Below are 15202 nucleotides of genomic sequence, written 5' to 3'. Positions count from 1 at the left end.
TCTCTGCCTCTTGGCATGATGGCTATAATATATATGCTCAAGTGTTGTTCTATGAATCATATTGATGTTTACACAATTACACCTGAGTCTTTGCATTGAGAGTGGGAAGTGCAAACTATTTCAAAAGCTTAACCTGTGCCACCTCCAATAAGATATTCTGAGACACTTTTATGGATCATAATATGCACCATAAACTTTGAAATTTTACAATCAACACTCTTATTTGAGAATAATTAGTAATATTAACTTACCAGCCAAATTAAAATCTAAATTAATAATTTAATAGTACATATTACAAATGCTGTAGACATTGCCACTTATCAACTAAGTGTTGATTCTGAAATTTTAAGTTAAAAAGTGTTGATTACCAAATTTTGAAGTTTGGTAATCAACACTTTGCAAATACACCTTAATAGGGGGTATGGTTTAGGCTAGATGATTGTAATAAAAACAAACTTAACAGTTCTGGAATATTATTTAAGCTTCCAATTCTTACTTGTAGAAGTAGAACTGAAGATCCAAAGCAAATTGGATATGAATACAATCTTGCGGAACTACACTTCTATAAACTTCATTGCCTTGTAAGTTTACACTTACTTTAGGCCATACACTCTGACAAGGTTGTTTAGATCCCTTAATTGATTATACAACGGATTTATCAATTAAGTTAAGAATAAAAATAAACAATTACGTGGTCATAGTTATTGCAATTTAAGCACTACAAACCAACAAGTCACCAAATCAAACATATAGATATGGTTACGTAGTGGAAAACCAATGGAGAACAACTCTAAAGGAAAAACTACTCTAAGAGTGCCTCTAACCCAATAAGCCAATTCACGATAGAAGAAAAGTTTTATAATATAGTTAAAACCCCTTACCCTAGACACTACTCGATAGCTGGGAAGCACGGACACAGCAAAATTGCCAACGTACTAGTGTCGGACACGTATCCAACACAGACACAAAAGTGTCAAATACGCACTCAAAAAGAAAAATCATTTTTTTAATTCAGTTGTTCTATTTTTTTATGTTGAATGTTGTTTATTTGAACTCTTTTATAGGTGTCTAGTTTATTTGAACTCTTTTGTTTGTATCTTAAACAATATTTTATTGTCTTTAAATTAATTTTAGATATATTTCCAAACATTTCATCATTGTTACATACTTTTTAAATTCAAAATAAACATAATTTATTCCTAATATAAAATATATATATATATATATATATATATATATATACTTCAAAATAAATATTAATTAATTAATCGTCGTATTCTCGACATATTGTAGCCTAATTTTTCAAAAAATGTCATGTCACCGTACTATATATCATGTCATACTACATATCGTATCTATATCCATGCTACATAGCTCGATAGTTTAACTTGCTAATGCGAACCTGAACCAGCTTCAAAACTTCTGAATTCTTGGTACAAGAATTCCTTTTAAGACCAAGAATTCCTTTTAAGGAACCTTATGAATGATTACTCTCAGACCTTTTAACCGACTCCGACCCTCCTTGAAAATTTTGAATACCAGAGTGCGCCACACTTGGTTGGTTGGTTATGTTGTTTCAAGCTTTGATGACACCAACTAATACGCACACTGTATTCATGGGTTCACCAAAATGGACTCTTATTTTCTCTTTATTGCATAGGGCTCATCGAGATGGAGACTGTTTTTTATTTCTCTTTGCTTAGCATAAGGTTCGCACCTCACTTCACCTCTGAAAAGTCATGTTTAGGAGGCTTTATACAAGTGTTATAAGGTTTCAATGTAACACCTAAAACTGATCGATGAGAGTTGAGAGTGATGGTAGGAATTTACCTCTTCTCAAAAACTACCATTTCTCACTCGTTTCAAATCCAAATTTAAGTCGAATTTGTGTTTGTTTTGAAACCCCAATGTCTTCTTTCCAATAAAATATAACTTTCGCTCAAAATTTCATTTTGATGCAAGATAATAGGCAAAAGATCAACTCCTATTGAGCAAATAGAAACTTTATCATCTTCTTTGAGCAGCAAATTCTGACCCGAGACTCCAACCCCACATTTTCAATGAGTAAATTACACCAATAACTCGATAAGCTTGAAATTTACACCAATAGTACTTTTTTTTGGTTGTGTTAAATTGCAAATTTAGCCACCAACCTTTGATCGTTGTTTCACTTTAGTCCCTATACTTTCTAAATTATTTCAATGATACCCTTACCATCATCTAACGAATGAAACTTGCTAATATGACAAATAGATTTCATGTCACATCATAGATCTTGGTTTCATGAATCTTGTTTGTTACATTAGAATTTTCAATCAAATAACAGTAGGGACCATTTTGAAACACTCAAATATAAAGACAATTTTAAAACAAAAAGTCCAAAAGTTTTGAGAACCATTTATACCATTTAAGATTTTAACCATTATGTTTGAAAAGCATAAAAGATGCTTAAAGCATCACTAAAATTATAAAAACTAAGCGTGTTGGTAACCATTAATGATGATGACTGATTAGTATATTTTGATAATGTTGTGACTCGTGAGACATAACCTAACCACACCAAAGACTTGGAAACTAAGCATCCAAAATGCCCAACCGACCATTAAAAGAAAAGCCATGGAAACCCTACCAACACATGATGCCCCCACCTATCACTACCAAAAAATTCCAAGCATGAACACAACCATTATTCATCTCATTCTTGATAATGACCCACCCACCCACTTTATGAGATAAAAATGGTGAGTGGTGAGCATCAAAAACAAGGTACACGATACCCTACCACACTCTAAATCAAAAACCCCTCATTATAGTTAAGAAAGAAGGATCATCCATTTGCTGATCTTCTCAAGAAAGATTGAAAGAATCCAAATATATATCCACTTGTAGGACCAGGATCCTCATACTTTTCTCAAATAATAAACCCCACATTCTAAACAATCAAGTAAAGAGTATAACAAAGTGAATGTAGGAAAAGATAAAGATAAGAACAGGATAGGCACTCTTAAGGAACAAAAAATAAAGGTATTGATATAATAACAACTTTAATTGAGTTTTACAACATCGAATAAAACATATTTCCTTCCCCCCACTTTTCTCTCACTAACCTTACAAAATATTGAATTCTCGAATGGAAACACATCCCCGAAAACCATTTTGAACCCCATCTTGAGACCTAACCTCCCCCACAATCTTTTTCTTTGTTCAACCAATAATGGCTCAACCCAAGAGAATATTGAAGAAAAAAGATACATTTTTAAGAAGTTACAAAGCTAATGATTTTGTTGCAATTTAACATTCGGCTTCCTCTAAGAAGGAAATGAAAGTTCAAGGAAGAAAAAATTACCCTAAGAACAGATATCTTTAAAGAGAGATACCTAACCTGGACTGGTTTTCTTTAATATTAGCCCAGAGAGAGGTTTCCTTCTCTCCATACTTCTGCTGTAAACAATAAATGGTAAAAAAAATATTGAATCATTTCCAGAACTTTATCCCGTCATTCTTCACCCTTCACCACCAATCTCAAACTTCCCTGCCGTTACATTCCCGAACAGAAAACAGTAACCCACAAAAAATTGTATGTACCTTTCCAATTTTTTTCCCCTATCTCATCGAGTAAAAAAAAGAATTCGATTTCGTTAAACTACGAGCTGATCAAGCTGCATCTGTTCAAGCCAAGCTCCTAAAACTGAATGATCAACGGATTCAATTTGAGAATTAGAATTCAAACCCTCACCGGATGCTGCAGCACCCGAGACCGGAACTGCCAACTTCTCTTTCATCATCTCAGGTGGTGATTCCTTAACTAGAGATTGGACCCAAGACAAGTCAGGCTCCTCCCCATTGTTATCAAGCTCAAAAGAAGATGATCTTCGTAGTTGCCCCACTTCATCTCCATTAGCCAACCAATCCAATTTTCCATTTGGGGAGCCCCATTTTCCCCAAGAATTCACAGGAGAGCCAACAATTGAGGCTGGGTTATTGGTTCCAAGATCCCGTGAGCTGAGGCTGCGCAGCTGTTGGTGCTGCTTCTCGCGCTGAGCAAATGCAGAGAGTCGGGAGCCCATTGGGGAGATCGGCTCTACACTCCTTGGAGACATCCTTCCTGGGGATGGAACACCAAACGAAGCCTGCAATAAATGGTGCTCAACACTTTTGGGGGAGAAAACATTTGTGTTAATGGGCGATAGCATGCTCTGCTGCTGTTGGTATTGATTGAGAAGAGCAGATTTGTGAGTAGGGGAGAACACGGCAGAAGCTGCTGCATCAGAATATCGGGGAGACATTGAAACCTCAGAAGAGAATAGCTCTTCAAGGTTTGAAGGTGTTAGTGTCTTGGACCGACCAGAACGATTCACAGAGATAGAATTCGACCGGGACTGTGAAAAACAATTCAAGTCACTTAAAAGCTGTTGCTGGGCATCAAAATCAGACAGCATATTATAATCCTCAGGGGGGATATCTCGGGCACTAAGAGAAGATCTCAAGCGACTAGATTGAAGGTTGCTTCCAGGAAGATTAAGGGTTGGTACATTTGGCTGGGGCCAGCCCATAGATGAGTGTGAAATGCCATTATTTGCAGATGGAGACATGGGTTGAGCAAATGGCGAAGGCGACATAGCAGAGATTGATGATGGAGAACCAGGTATAAGGTTCATTGCAGCAGCCATGTCCATGACACTAGCAGCAGAGGCAGATGAGCGAGGTGATGGGACAGCAGATCCAGTAGATACATACAAGGGGCGGAGCTCCTCAGCTGTGTGCGCAAAGAAACAGACCCGTCTATTGCAGCTGGTACCATCCTTGCAGAGACGAGTCCGGTATTGTGCCGGGTGGAGCCAGCACTCAAAAACTCCATGAGCATATTCACACATATCCCCACGTCTACAAGCCCCCTTTCGAAAATCAGGGCAAGGCACACAGCTGTAGTGGTACTTCCTCGGGTCTCTTCTACGAGCATTTTCTCCAGGGTGCACAAATGGGCACTCTGTCCAATCGTGGGAGTAGGCTCGTGAACAAGGACGAACCTTGAATGAGAACATGCGGAACTCATCCGTAGCATAAATAATGTTCTTAATGTCAGGGAGCGATGGATCAACAGGGTACTCTTTCTTCTCCAATGCAAAATGAATAGGTGCATCATTATACTTCAAAGGAGAAGATACAAACTCTGAAGGAGATGGCAACCCATGTTCTGGCGATGAGGATAGAGTTGGTGAGTCAGAACCAGAGGAACTAATAGACACTCGTAGATGGCGCTCACCACTGGAGCCATCAGAAGCATTGTGAGAGAGAAGCTCTCCAAGAGCCACTCTCATGCTCTGCAACTTTGGAGGAACAACATCAACAACAACATCAATGGGGCGAAGACCATTGGCATCTGTACAATTTGGATCAGCACCAGCTAATAAAAGCAGCTTTACAACATCAACAGCATTAAGAGATCCACCAGAAGCAGCACAGTGAAGGGCAGTGGTTTTATCTTGGCCACATGAAAAGTTCACATCAGCCTCAGAATGCACGAGTATGAATTCAAGAACGTCAACACTGCCGAAGGTTGCAGCAACCATTAATGGAGTTCTATTCTCAGGAACAACTTGTTTTGAGCCTCTTTGGCGGACATACCAGAGTCCCACCTCATCAATCGAAGCATCCCTCTCGATGCATTGCTTAAAGCCTTCAACATCATTGTTAGCAGCAAGGTCGAGCAAGTTGGAAAAAGAATCTTCAGTTTGAACAGTTAGGTTATTCATGTCTTTGTTGTTAGATGTGGTTTCTACAGTTGACACAGATGGAGACGTAGATGATGCTGATGATGGTGATGATTTTGATCGCTCTGGACCACTGCACATTCTTCAATTAGCTGAAACTCAAAATCCAAAAAACAAAACACATCTCCATTAAAATTTAGATATATAAGAACCCATTAAAATCTTTTATTCATATTCTAATGGACCAAATGAATGGACAAAGACCAATCTAGAGAAAAACACACAGCAAATCGATGCATGTCCATGTCATATAAGAATCATATAGGTCCTAACATATAGCATTCACAAAACATCAGCTATTAATTCATCCAGATCCTAAAGTTACTCCATCTGCTTGGGGAAACAAACGGGCAAAAAAATGGAATTTTATGCTTTTAAGAATCTTTCCCAGCATTTCACAGCAACAAATAGAGATGAATCACTTCTGAGAGAGTTCACAAATAATATCCACACTAATACAAAAACCATGCATCATCGCTTATTTAAAAGACAATTCCTCACACAGGGCCGTTTGGTAACGTTGTTTGTATTTTTTGGAAATACATGTGAGTGAAAAAGTGTGTGAAAATACATATAATGCTGTTTAAAAACTCTTAAACCACCCTTCCAAACGCCCCTTTAGCAAAGCAACAATAATTCATAAAATCACATTCTCTAACTCAAAGAATCAAGAAATTAAGAGACTTCAAATCACCCCCTACACCAAAAAGTAACCCCAAACACCACAAAAGTTTCAGATCCTATAGCATCTACCAAAAGAGAATATAGAAAATCAGTCATACCCAAAAAGCTTAAATCCTAGCCAATGATCAACAAAGAGAATCTTAGCTATAAGGTCATACAACACATCACCTAGGATCGTCTAAAGTTAATCTATTCCATCTATACATTCCTTTACGAAATACCCATTTACAAGAAACAAAATATAATCTAGAATCACCTAAAGCTAAATCTCAAATAGTTGTTCCTTTACAAAAATAGCCATGTATATAAAACAACATTATCGAGAATCATCTAGAGCTAATCTATCACATTTTTTGCTCCTTTACAAAAACACCCATGTATAAAAACAAAAGGGAATCGTATTAATTCCTCTCAAAGTTAAAGTCTTCTTTATATCAAGAATCTATAAGCATCATCGAATATTATCACCTAAATTAGAGGCTGAAATTTTTATATAAAAAATAAAGAAATATAAGCCTTAAATTTATGACCCAAAAAAATATATCTACTATTTTGACCAATAGAAAAAAAGGAACAAAATTTAACTTCCAGATTTCTCGGGTTGTACGAACCAATTAAAAAACAGAGACTTTTAAAAAAGAAAAATTCCACACCTATATTTTCCGTCCTTTTCCTTCATTTTCAAGGCAACCAAACAGGACCTAGGCAATCGAATATTTTATACTATAACACACCCGCACAGTAATCAAAGCATAATTTTTTTTTAAATCCAACAACTTTTGTACTCCTTCGTTTTTCTCCGCTTTCTTGGAAACCAAACAATAAGAAAATTAGTTCAAGATCGGATCAAAACGCAATCGCACTAGCCAGAATCAGCTAAAAAATCTCTCTCAAAACAATAAAGAGAGAGAGAAAGAGAGAGAATCAAAACAATTTTCTTCTCGAGAAACAAACAGTTCAAAATCAGCTAAAAATTCACTCTCAAAACAAATTCTGAAGAGAGAGAGAAAGAGAGAGAAATTCCAAACAAATTTCTTCTCAAGAAACAAACAGGTCAAAATCAGCTATAAAAAAAAAAAATCACTCAAAACAAATTCAGGAGAGAGATTCCAAATAATTTTCCGTTTCCTTTCCTTTTTCCTTCGTATTCCTCCACTTTCTCAGCAACCAAAACCACGAAACCAGTTCAAACCCAGATAAAAAACACACTCTTTTAAACAATAAAGCAAAAACCAAAGCATATAACCACCAGACTCAGAATCGATAAAAACCAGAAGCTCAAAACTTTTCACACAGATCACTCTAAAGCAGAATCACTGTTCACTCGCAAAAAAATCACAGTATAAACAAAACAAACACAAACACAAACTAAAGAGTGAAAAACTCACCGATTATATGAGAATCTGAGATATACGAAAGATCAGGGAAGTAGAGATCTGTTACAGTTGGTCTTCATTGATCTGAAGCGAAGAGAAGAAGCTCGGAGAGAGTCAGAGAGACTGAAGAATTTGAGTGAAGAAAGCTTGAGAAAGCTTCTTCTTCCATTTTGCTGTGTGTGCGTGTGTGTGTGAAAACAATCGCTCCGATGATTCCGAGGAATATAGAGAGCGAGAGAGAGAGCGAGAGAGTAAACGTATTGGAATTGGAATTGGGAAATGGGAATTTGTTTTACGGAGAGAGAGAGAGAGTGATTAGAGAGTGGGGGGGATTTTAAATTTAATTCCCGGGGGGGTTGTGAGTTGTGACGAAGGAAAATGAAATGGAAATGGAAATGGAATGAAATGGCATTGAAATGCGTGAGAAATGAAAGTCCAAATGACATACAGGACTTCTTAAGTGGGGGAAAAGGAGTTTACCGGTTTCACCTGTTGGATGTTGAAAAAAAAAAAAACCAAAAATTTTTTCTTACTAAACTAATTTCGGTTAAAATATTTAACGTGGTTATATATTTTAAAATATTTCCTTAATATATATGTTATATTTTATAAAAAAAACGGATGTTAATTGGTATTTAATTTATAAATGTATTTTTTTATGCATAATTTAAAATTACAAAAATTTAAAAATTTAAGTTAATGGTATAATTATTGATATTTTATCTTTTTAAATTTTTTTTAACATGAGAGATATAATAAGAAAATGTAATTTTATTATCGATTTGTCAAAAAAAAATTCAGTAGATAAAAGTGGAATTTGAACTTAAAACTCTAAAGGGTTCCTCTAAAAATAATGTTATATCCACAACATTTTCATAATACTTTTATAACAAATTTTACGTAGTAAGTTATTACTAGTGGGTAGGAAAGTGATGTTAATAATATGCTCACATTAAAACTAGTTACAACTTGTCACTTATAATTTTTTGTAAAATTTTTAAGAAAATATTGTAGATGTAACATTTCTAAAAAAAAACAATATATTTGTTTTCTTTTTCTTTTTCTTTTTCTTTTTTGAGAAGGCAATATTTTTTTTCAAAAATTATAAACCTAATGCTATTTTTTTTTTTTTATATATAAAGTATGAGCCTAATATTAAGAATTGCTAATTGAGTAATAAAAGTATGTCTTATAAACAAATAGTTTCAAAATTTTAAAATATCAATCTCTAAGGTAATTTCATCATAAGTTAGTTATCATTCACATCTTTCATCCTTATCTCTTTATTTATCCGTAATATTACAAAGTGGATAAGATTAAATTATATCTCATTATTTCATTTATAATCTTTATTACATTGTTAAAAATGAATAATTTAAAGCAAAGCTTAAAACTCTAAAAGTGAGAACACAAATGAATGTCTAAATTATAAATTAAGCATCCAATTTTAACATGTTCTCATTTCTTTCCTTTTCATTTTAATATGTTTTCAATTAAGCATTCATGTCTAACTTCCTCTATTAGTTTTAGTCTTTTTTTCAATTTCCAATATGACATCATTTTGGTGGACTTAATGGTGCAAATTGGAAAAATATTAACAAAAGGGCTGTATAATAGAAGTTTAAAAAAAAAAAATTTGAATAAAAAAATAAAACTTAAAGTACCGAACTAAAAATAGGTCAAAATTATAATGCATAATTTTTAATTTTGCCTAAGTTAAAAAATATAATTAACATCTATAACTGTTACATTTTTAAAATTTAGACATCTTATCAAATGTTGTCAAGGGTTTAGTAAAGATTGTAATGATTAGATAAGTTACTTTAAATCAAAACTTTAAACAGTTACAAGAGTACTTGTGATAAGGTTAAGGAATATTAAGGATAAGTTCTTTTTTTATGATATTTTCTTTAACTTATGAAAATGCTAAGTTGTGAATGAAACGAATATCACTTTAATGTTGATCTACTATTTACACAACTTTAATTTATGCATAATTATGAAGAAAAAAATACTATGTCATTAAACCTTTTAATTCTTTATCTAATATTTTACAATTTTTTAATTTTTTTTTAAAATATAATTAAATTTTTAGTTCTTTACAATAAAATAAACCCTTGAGCAAATGGAAAATACTTAGGACAAGTAGCTCGATGGGGTTAATGTGGGGAAGGTATTGGGAGTGGGTGACCGGTTGGGCAGGTGGATAGAGGAGTGGACGTGAAAAGGGTGGGAGTAAAGTGGATTGGAATTGGGAAGGTTTGGAATCCGCCAATGAAGAGCTGCGAAGTGTATGAAAAAATATAAATAAATAAATAAAGAGGAAGGGTCAATTTGTGTGTGGTTAAATGTGGATTGTGGCGTCAAATCCAAGGGAAAAAAGGCGTGGGGCACCAAGGCCGGGTGAGATTTGATCATATGATGAGAAAATCAAAAGAGGATTTGATTTCTTCATGTGAAGGCATAGCTTTTGATCTTCTTTTTTTTCATTTTGTTTTGTTTTTTTGTGTGTGTGACTTTGTAAACTTAGATATGCCTTCTTTATGGGTACAAATGGATACCATTGCAATGCTAACTAACTTATAGAATGTAAGAAATACATTAATAGGTGTTTAAATGCATTCATTAAAGAAGAATCAAGCAAATTTTACTGTATTGAAAATTAGCAAAAGTAAATAAATAAACATTTCTTTAATTTAATGTTACGTGAAAAAACTTATTAATTGCAATAAAAACAAATTTTTAAATAATGCATCATGTCATTTTTGAACCTATAATGTAATTTGTAATTTTTTTTTTTTATGAATATAATGTAATTCGTAATATGAATGTTATGCTCATCTCTCTAATGAAAGTAATCTTTTGATGATGTTAAGAAATATTTATTGGTACATAATGTTCGATTCAAACCTCAATCTTAAGTTCACTTTAACTTATTCTAACCTCCAGAAATATAAAAATAAAAATAAAAATAAACATTTATAAGAATTCTTATTCATAGTATGTTGAATTATACTTTTTTCGTCCCAAACTGTTAAACTAGTCTTTATTCTATTTTTGAATGTTCCAAAACCAAGGCTTCTTTGACAAGTTGATAAATAAATTTCCTTATATATCCTTCATTTTATTTAAAAATTCAATACCCCTCTTTCACTAAATTTTAAATTAATAAGGATAATTTTGGAAACTTTTACATTTTTATATGAAAAACAATATATTAAATTATATTCCCTTAAAAAAAAAGATTTTATAAACATACATAACATAATAATAATATGAGATAGAGAGAGTACTCGCTCTTTAAGTATTTACTATTTGGTAGAATTTATTTTTCTAAAAAAATAAGTTTTTTTTTTTTTTTGGTAAACCTAAAAAAATAAGTTGGTATAGAGTTTTAGGGCTCAAACCGCGATATTAAGGTCTCTTAATGTAATAAAAGAAATGCATTTATAAGAATTCTTATTTATAGTAGATTAAAGTCTACATTTGTTTTCATTTTCAAAAAAAAAAAAGAAAAAAAAAGTATACATTTGTTTTAAGTGTATACCTGATATCGCTTATTTTTACTTGTTTATTTTGCTTAAAATATAAATTACGCAAAAGTAAACATGTCTCATAAAAAAATGTGAAGTTTTATATGCCATTTAAAATGAACTACACAACCTCTTAAAATATCACACTTTTCAAGGATCAACCATATTTTTATACTATACAAAATAAATATATGAGAATAAGCTCATTTAAATCTATACTAAGTAGTTTTTTTTTTTTTTTTTTTTTTTTTTTTTGAGGATCTATACTAAGTAGTTAAAAAGCTTTGTAATTCAATAAACACATTTTCCTGTTTTCAACTAAGACTTTCAAGGTCCAAATTCCAAAGTCCAAACACCCCCCCCCCCCATCTTCCTCCTAAAAAGTATTGGATTATTAAAAAATATACACTAAATAAAAGATAAACAAATTAAACTAAACCCACCATAAGAGAAAGAGAAACGAGTCTTTATAATTACAAAGTTGATGTATAACAAGGCTAAGAGATTTACAATGTATAAATTTTTCATTCGTTGAGATATATGAACATATTTTGATATGAGTAAATTAATGGATGGTTTTTTGAAGTAATTAAATTATAATAGATAATTATGTGGCTATTTTCATTGAAAATTTAAAGAAATTTGGATGTGAGAGGACTATCTACTCTACTCTTATGATCTTACCTAATTTACAAAACCAATAGATCTTAGATAATAGTAAATTCAAAATTTATGTGAAAATTTGTAAAATGATTTCATAAAAGAAGTCTATAAATTTTTAAATAAATTAATGTTTAGGGAAATCATAATCATGGAGAAAGTTAGGGTACATTTGATACGCTGAATAGGAATTACGATATGAATCGTAATCTTTATTACTATGAATAAAATGTGTTGTAATATAATAACTAAACCTATTTATAAAATCTCTGATAGTTGAATAAGAGATCTGTGGTTCAATCCCTATCTATACCAAAAATTAATTGGTGTCTTGGTCTGACGATAAAGAGGTATTATCAAGAGCGGACGCCATAGGTTGAAATTCTTAAAAAAAAAAAAAAAAAAGTTTGATTGTAAATTATAACATTAGAATAAAACTTAAATTTTATTTTAGAAAATATCTTACTCATACAATTATATTTCCCTAAAAATTGTTATTTTTTTTTAAATTTAAGAGAGATATATGTTATTTTTTATTTTTATAATTGTTAGATGTATATGAAAAGTTTGTTTATTTGGAAATATATTAAATTTTGAAACTATTGCACTTACTAAAGAATAGCTAATACATTCATTTTAAAAATGAATAGTTATTCCTCATTTTGAAAAATAACTATTCATGAGGAATGATTATTCTTTGTAATAAAAACATAGTTAAACCACAAGAATAACTATTATATTACAGTGTCTATTACAGTCTACCAAAGATTTCTTTATTGTTGTGGGAGATAAGCTTCCCAAGTAATAGTGATGTGGCCAACTTACTGTTTATTTTGTACTATTCTTTTTCAAACTATAGAAGCATTAAAGGAGTACCAATTACTCCCTCCAAAAAAATAAAAAATAAAAGTACCAATTAGTTAAGGGCCATTTAGTACGTAATTTTAAGCAACACTTTTTAGTTTTTAAATAATATTATACGTATTTTTATATATATTTTTTTTCACTCACACGTATTTTCACAAAATATAAATAACGTTACTAGAATAATGTTACCAAACGGCCCCTCAATTACAACACCAGCAATGTTGGAATCCAATATATAATTTAGGTTTTTTGGGTGAGGATTTAACATGCAAAAGATATGCATAATATAACTTCTTCTTTTTATTAAAAAAATTAGAATAAGATAAGTAAATTTTTAGAGTAAGGCTTAGGTCACGTGTCCTGTTATACTAAACCCATCAGGATGATAACATGTGTCCACCCGTGATGGGTCTAGTACAACTAGATACTAAATCCAAGCCAATTCCTCTTTTCTAATGGCATTGCAATTTTGTTCGTTCCCAAAATCATGTAAAAATTATTTGAATGAGATTGTTTTGTTCTTTTTAGTTTGATCCCTGTGTTTATTTAAAAATGAAATGTTACGAAATTTTTGTCTTGATCGTGTTTGTCTTGAGAAAGAAAATAAAAACCCACCAACTCAATTCATTTTTTTTTCATTAATGACATTTTAAATTTGAAAATATTTATGATACTATAAATTTTATTAAAAATGAATTATTAATTGATATAACATTCTTAAATCAGTAAGCAATATACATAACACATCAAGAACTTTATAGTTCAACCAAACACTTCTAAGTATCTTACCATCATCATAAATAATTTGATTACATTCTTCTCAAATAATAATAATAATTTGATTACATATCACATCAATATATAATCACTATATAAGAAGAACACATTGACATGATTCACGAACTTCAAACATATATATATAGAGAGAGATGATTAATTTGATGACAACCATATTTTTTTATGGGAAACACCTTAGTTAAATAAGAAGAAGAGTTGTTTTGTGGTGTATTTTTGAAATGATTTTTATATACATTCAATGTGCTATACTTCCCTTTTATATTAGGATATTCTATATGTGAGATCTATAAATAAGATTTATCACTATATAAAATGTTTTTAAAAATGCCGCACCAAGTATACTAAATAATTTCATATATATTAGTGTCATTTTTATTTTGTCACATTTCCACCATTTTTTTTATACAAGATAGAATTTCTACTCTAGCCTAATCTAAGTATATATGTGTGTGAAGCTCCCTCCTGAAGGCTTAAACCTCGGCCCTTGTCCCACACCCCACAAGCACTTATACTTGTGAAGTGACCATCACACCAAGAATATGTGGTAGTATTTCCACCATATTTAACAATTCATTAAATGATTCTAAAAAAAAAAAAATCATTAAATGTGTTCTTTACTTACATACTCAAGCTCAACCAAACATGTCAACATAATTGACAATGGCCCTCATTCCCTTTCCTTTTTCTCATTTTTCACTCCTAAGATCTTTTTCCAATCTCACTTTTGACTCTAAGAAACTTTGATGATCAAAGTTCAAACTAGTGCATAAGCAATTCCAAAGTCGTGAGTTTTATTGTAAATATATAAGCAGAATTAATAGTCTCCTTCAGTTGGTTGCTCCTAACCTTTTATCTTTTTCTTTTTCTTTTTTTTTAATTCCCAAACTTTTTCTTTCATTCTTTCCCAATATGAACCCACAAATAGACAAATGGTTAGTGACCAATCAACTCTAACATCAAGTTCTCTATTGAACTTGCAATATGAAATATGATTTGCTGACATTAGTTTTGTTCCCAACAAGTTCTCTAACATCAAAGTTTTGTTGGAACATGATGGGTTGGACCAAAAGAGTAAGTAAAGGAATAAAGATTAAAAAAAAAAATTGATAGGAAAATGTAAGTACAATGCATGAAAAATGTGCTTTTTTTAAATGAAAAATGTGCTATAATTATCATGGGACAAGAAGAGCATAAAATGTCTTGTTTTATCCATGAAAAACAAAAAGTTTTGGTCACTTAAGGTGGTCCTGGGTATATTAATATACTCCTTTTTAAGGCCAATAAGCCAGTGCATTTTTTCTGTTACCTTTGAAGTCACTGTCTACGAGAGTGCAACTATCTTTACTTTGTGATTGGCTATGAGTGTAATTGACAAGGGCTATGAGCCTATAATCCCCCAAAACAATACAAATGTCTAATTCACATTCTTTTTATCTTTTTAATGAAAGTTTAGTTTTTGAAATATTCAAAATTGTATAATTGGTATATAATTTCGTATGAAAGGAACATGTCT

At 31.7% G+C, this 15202-nt stretch overlaps 1 protein-coding gene across 1 annotated transcript; it reads right to left on the bottom strand.

Annotated features, from left to right (window-relative positions):
* Positions 1–3004: 3004 nt before the first annotated feature.
* On the bottom strand, positions 3005–8225 carry LOC126723928 (zinc finger CCCH domain-containing protein 30-like). The gene is made up of 2 exons (XM_050427951.1): positions 7844–8225; positions 3005–5863 (listed from the first exon to the last, which is right to left on the bottom strand). Exon 2 carries the CDS (start codon positions 5850–5852, stop codon positions 3639–3641), a length of 2214 nt encoding a protein of 737 aa, XP_050283908.1. The 5' UTR covers positions 5853–5863; positions 7844–8225; the 3' UTR covers positions 3005–3638.
* Positions 8226–15202: the final 6977 nt, after the last annotated feature.

The sequence above is a fragment of the Quercus robur genome, chromosome 4 (assembly GCF_932294415.1).
Source record: "Quercus robur chromosome 4, dhQueRobu3.1, whole genome shotgun sequence".
Taxonomy (NCBI): Eukaryota; Viridiplantae; Streptophyta; class Magnoliopsida; order Fagales; family Fagaceae; genus Quercus; species Quercus robur.
The sequence above is the reverse complement of the archived record's forward strand: the minus strand, read 5'-3'. Positions and strand labels throughout refer to the sequence as shown.

What these genes read in the sequence shown, in the direction of transcription:
- LOC126723928 (XM_050427951.1), bottom strand. Translation starts at nt 5,852, where the DNA reads ATGTGCAGTGGTCCAGAGCGATCAAAATCATCACCATCATCAGCATCA.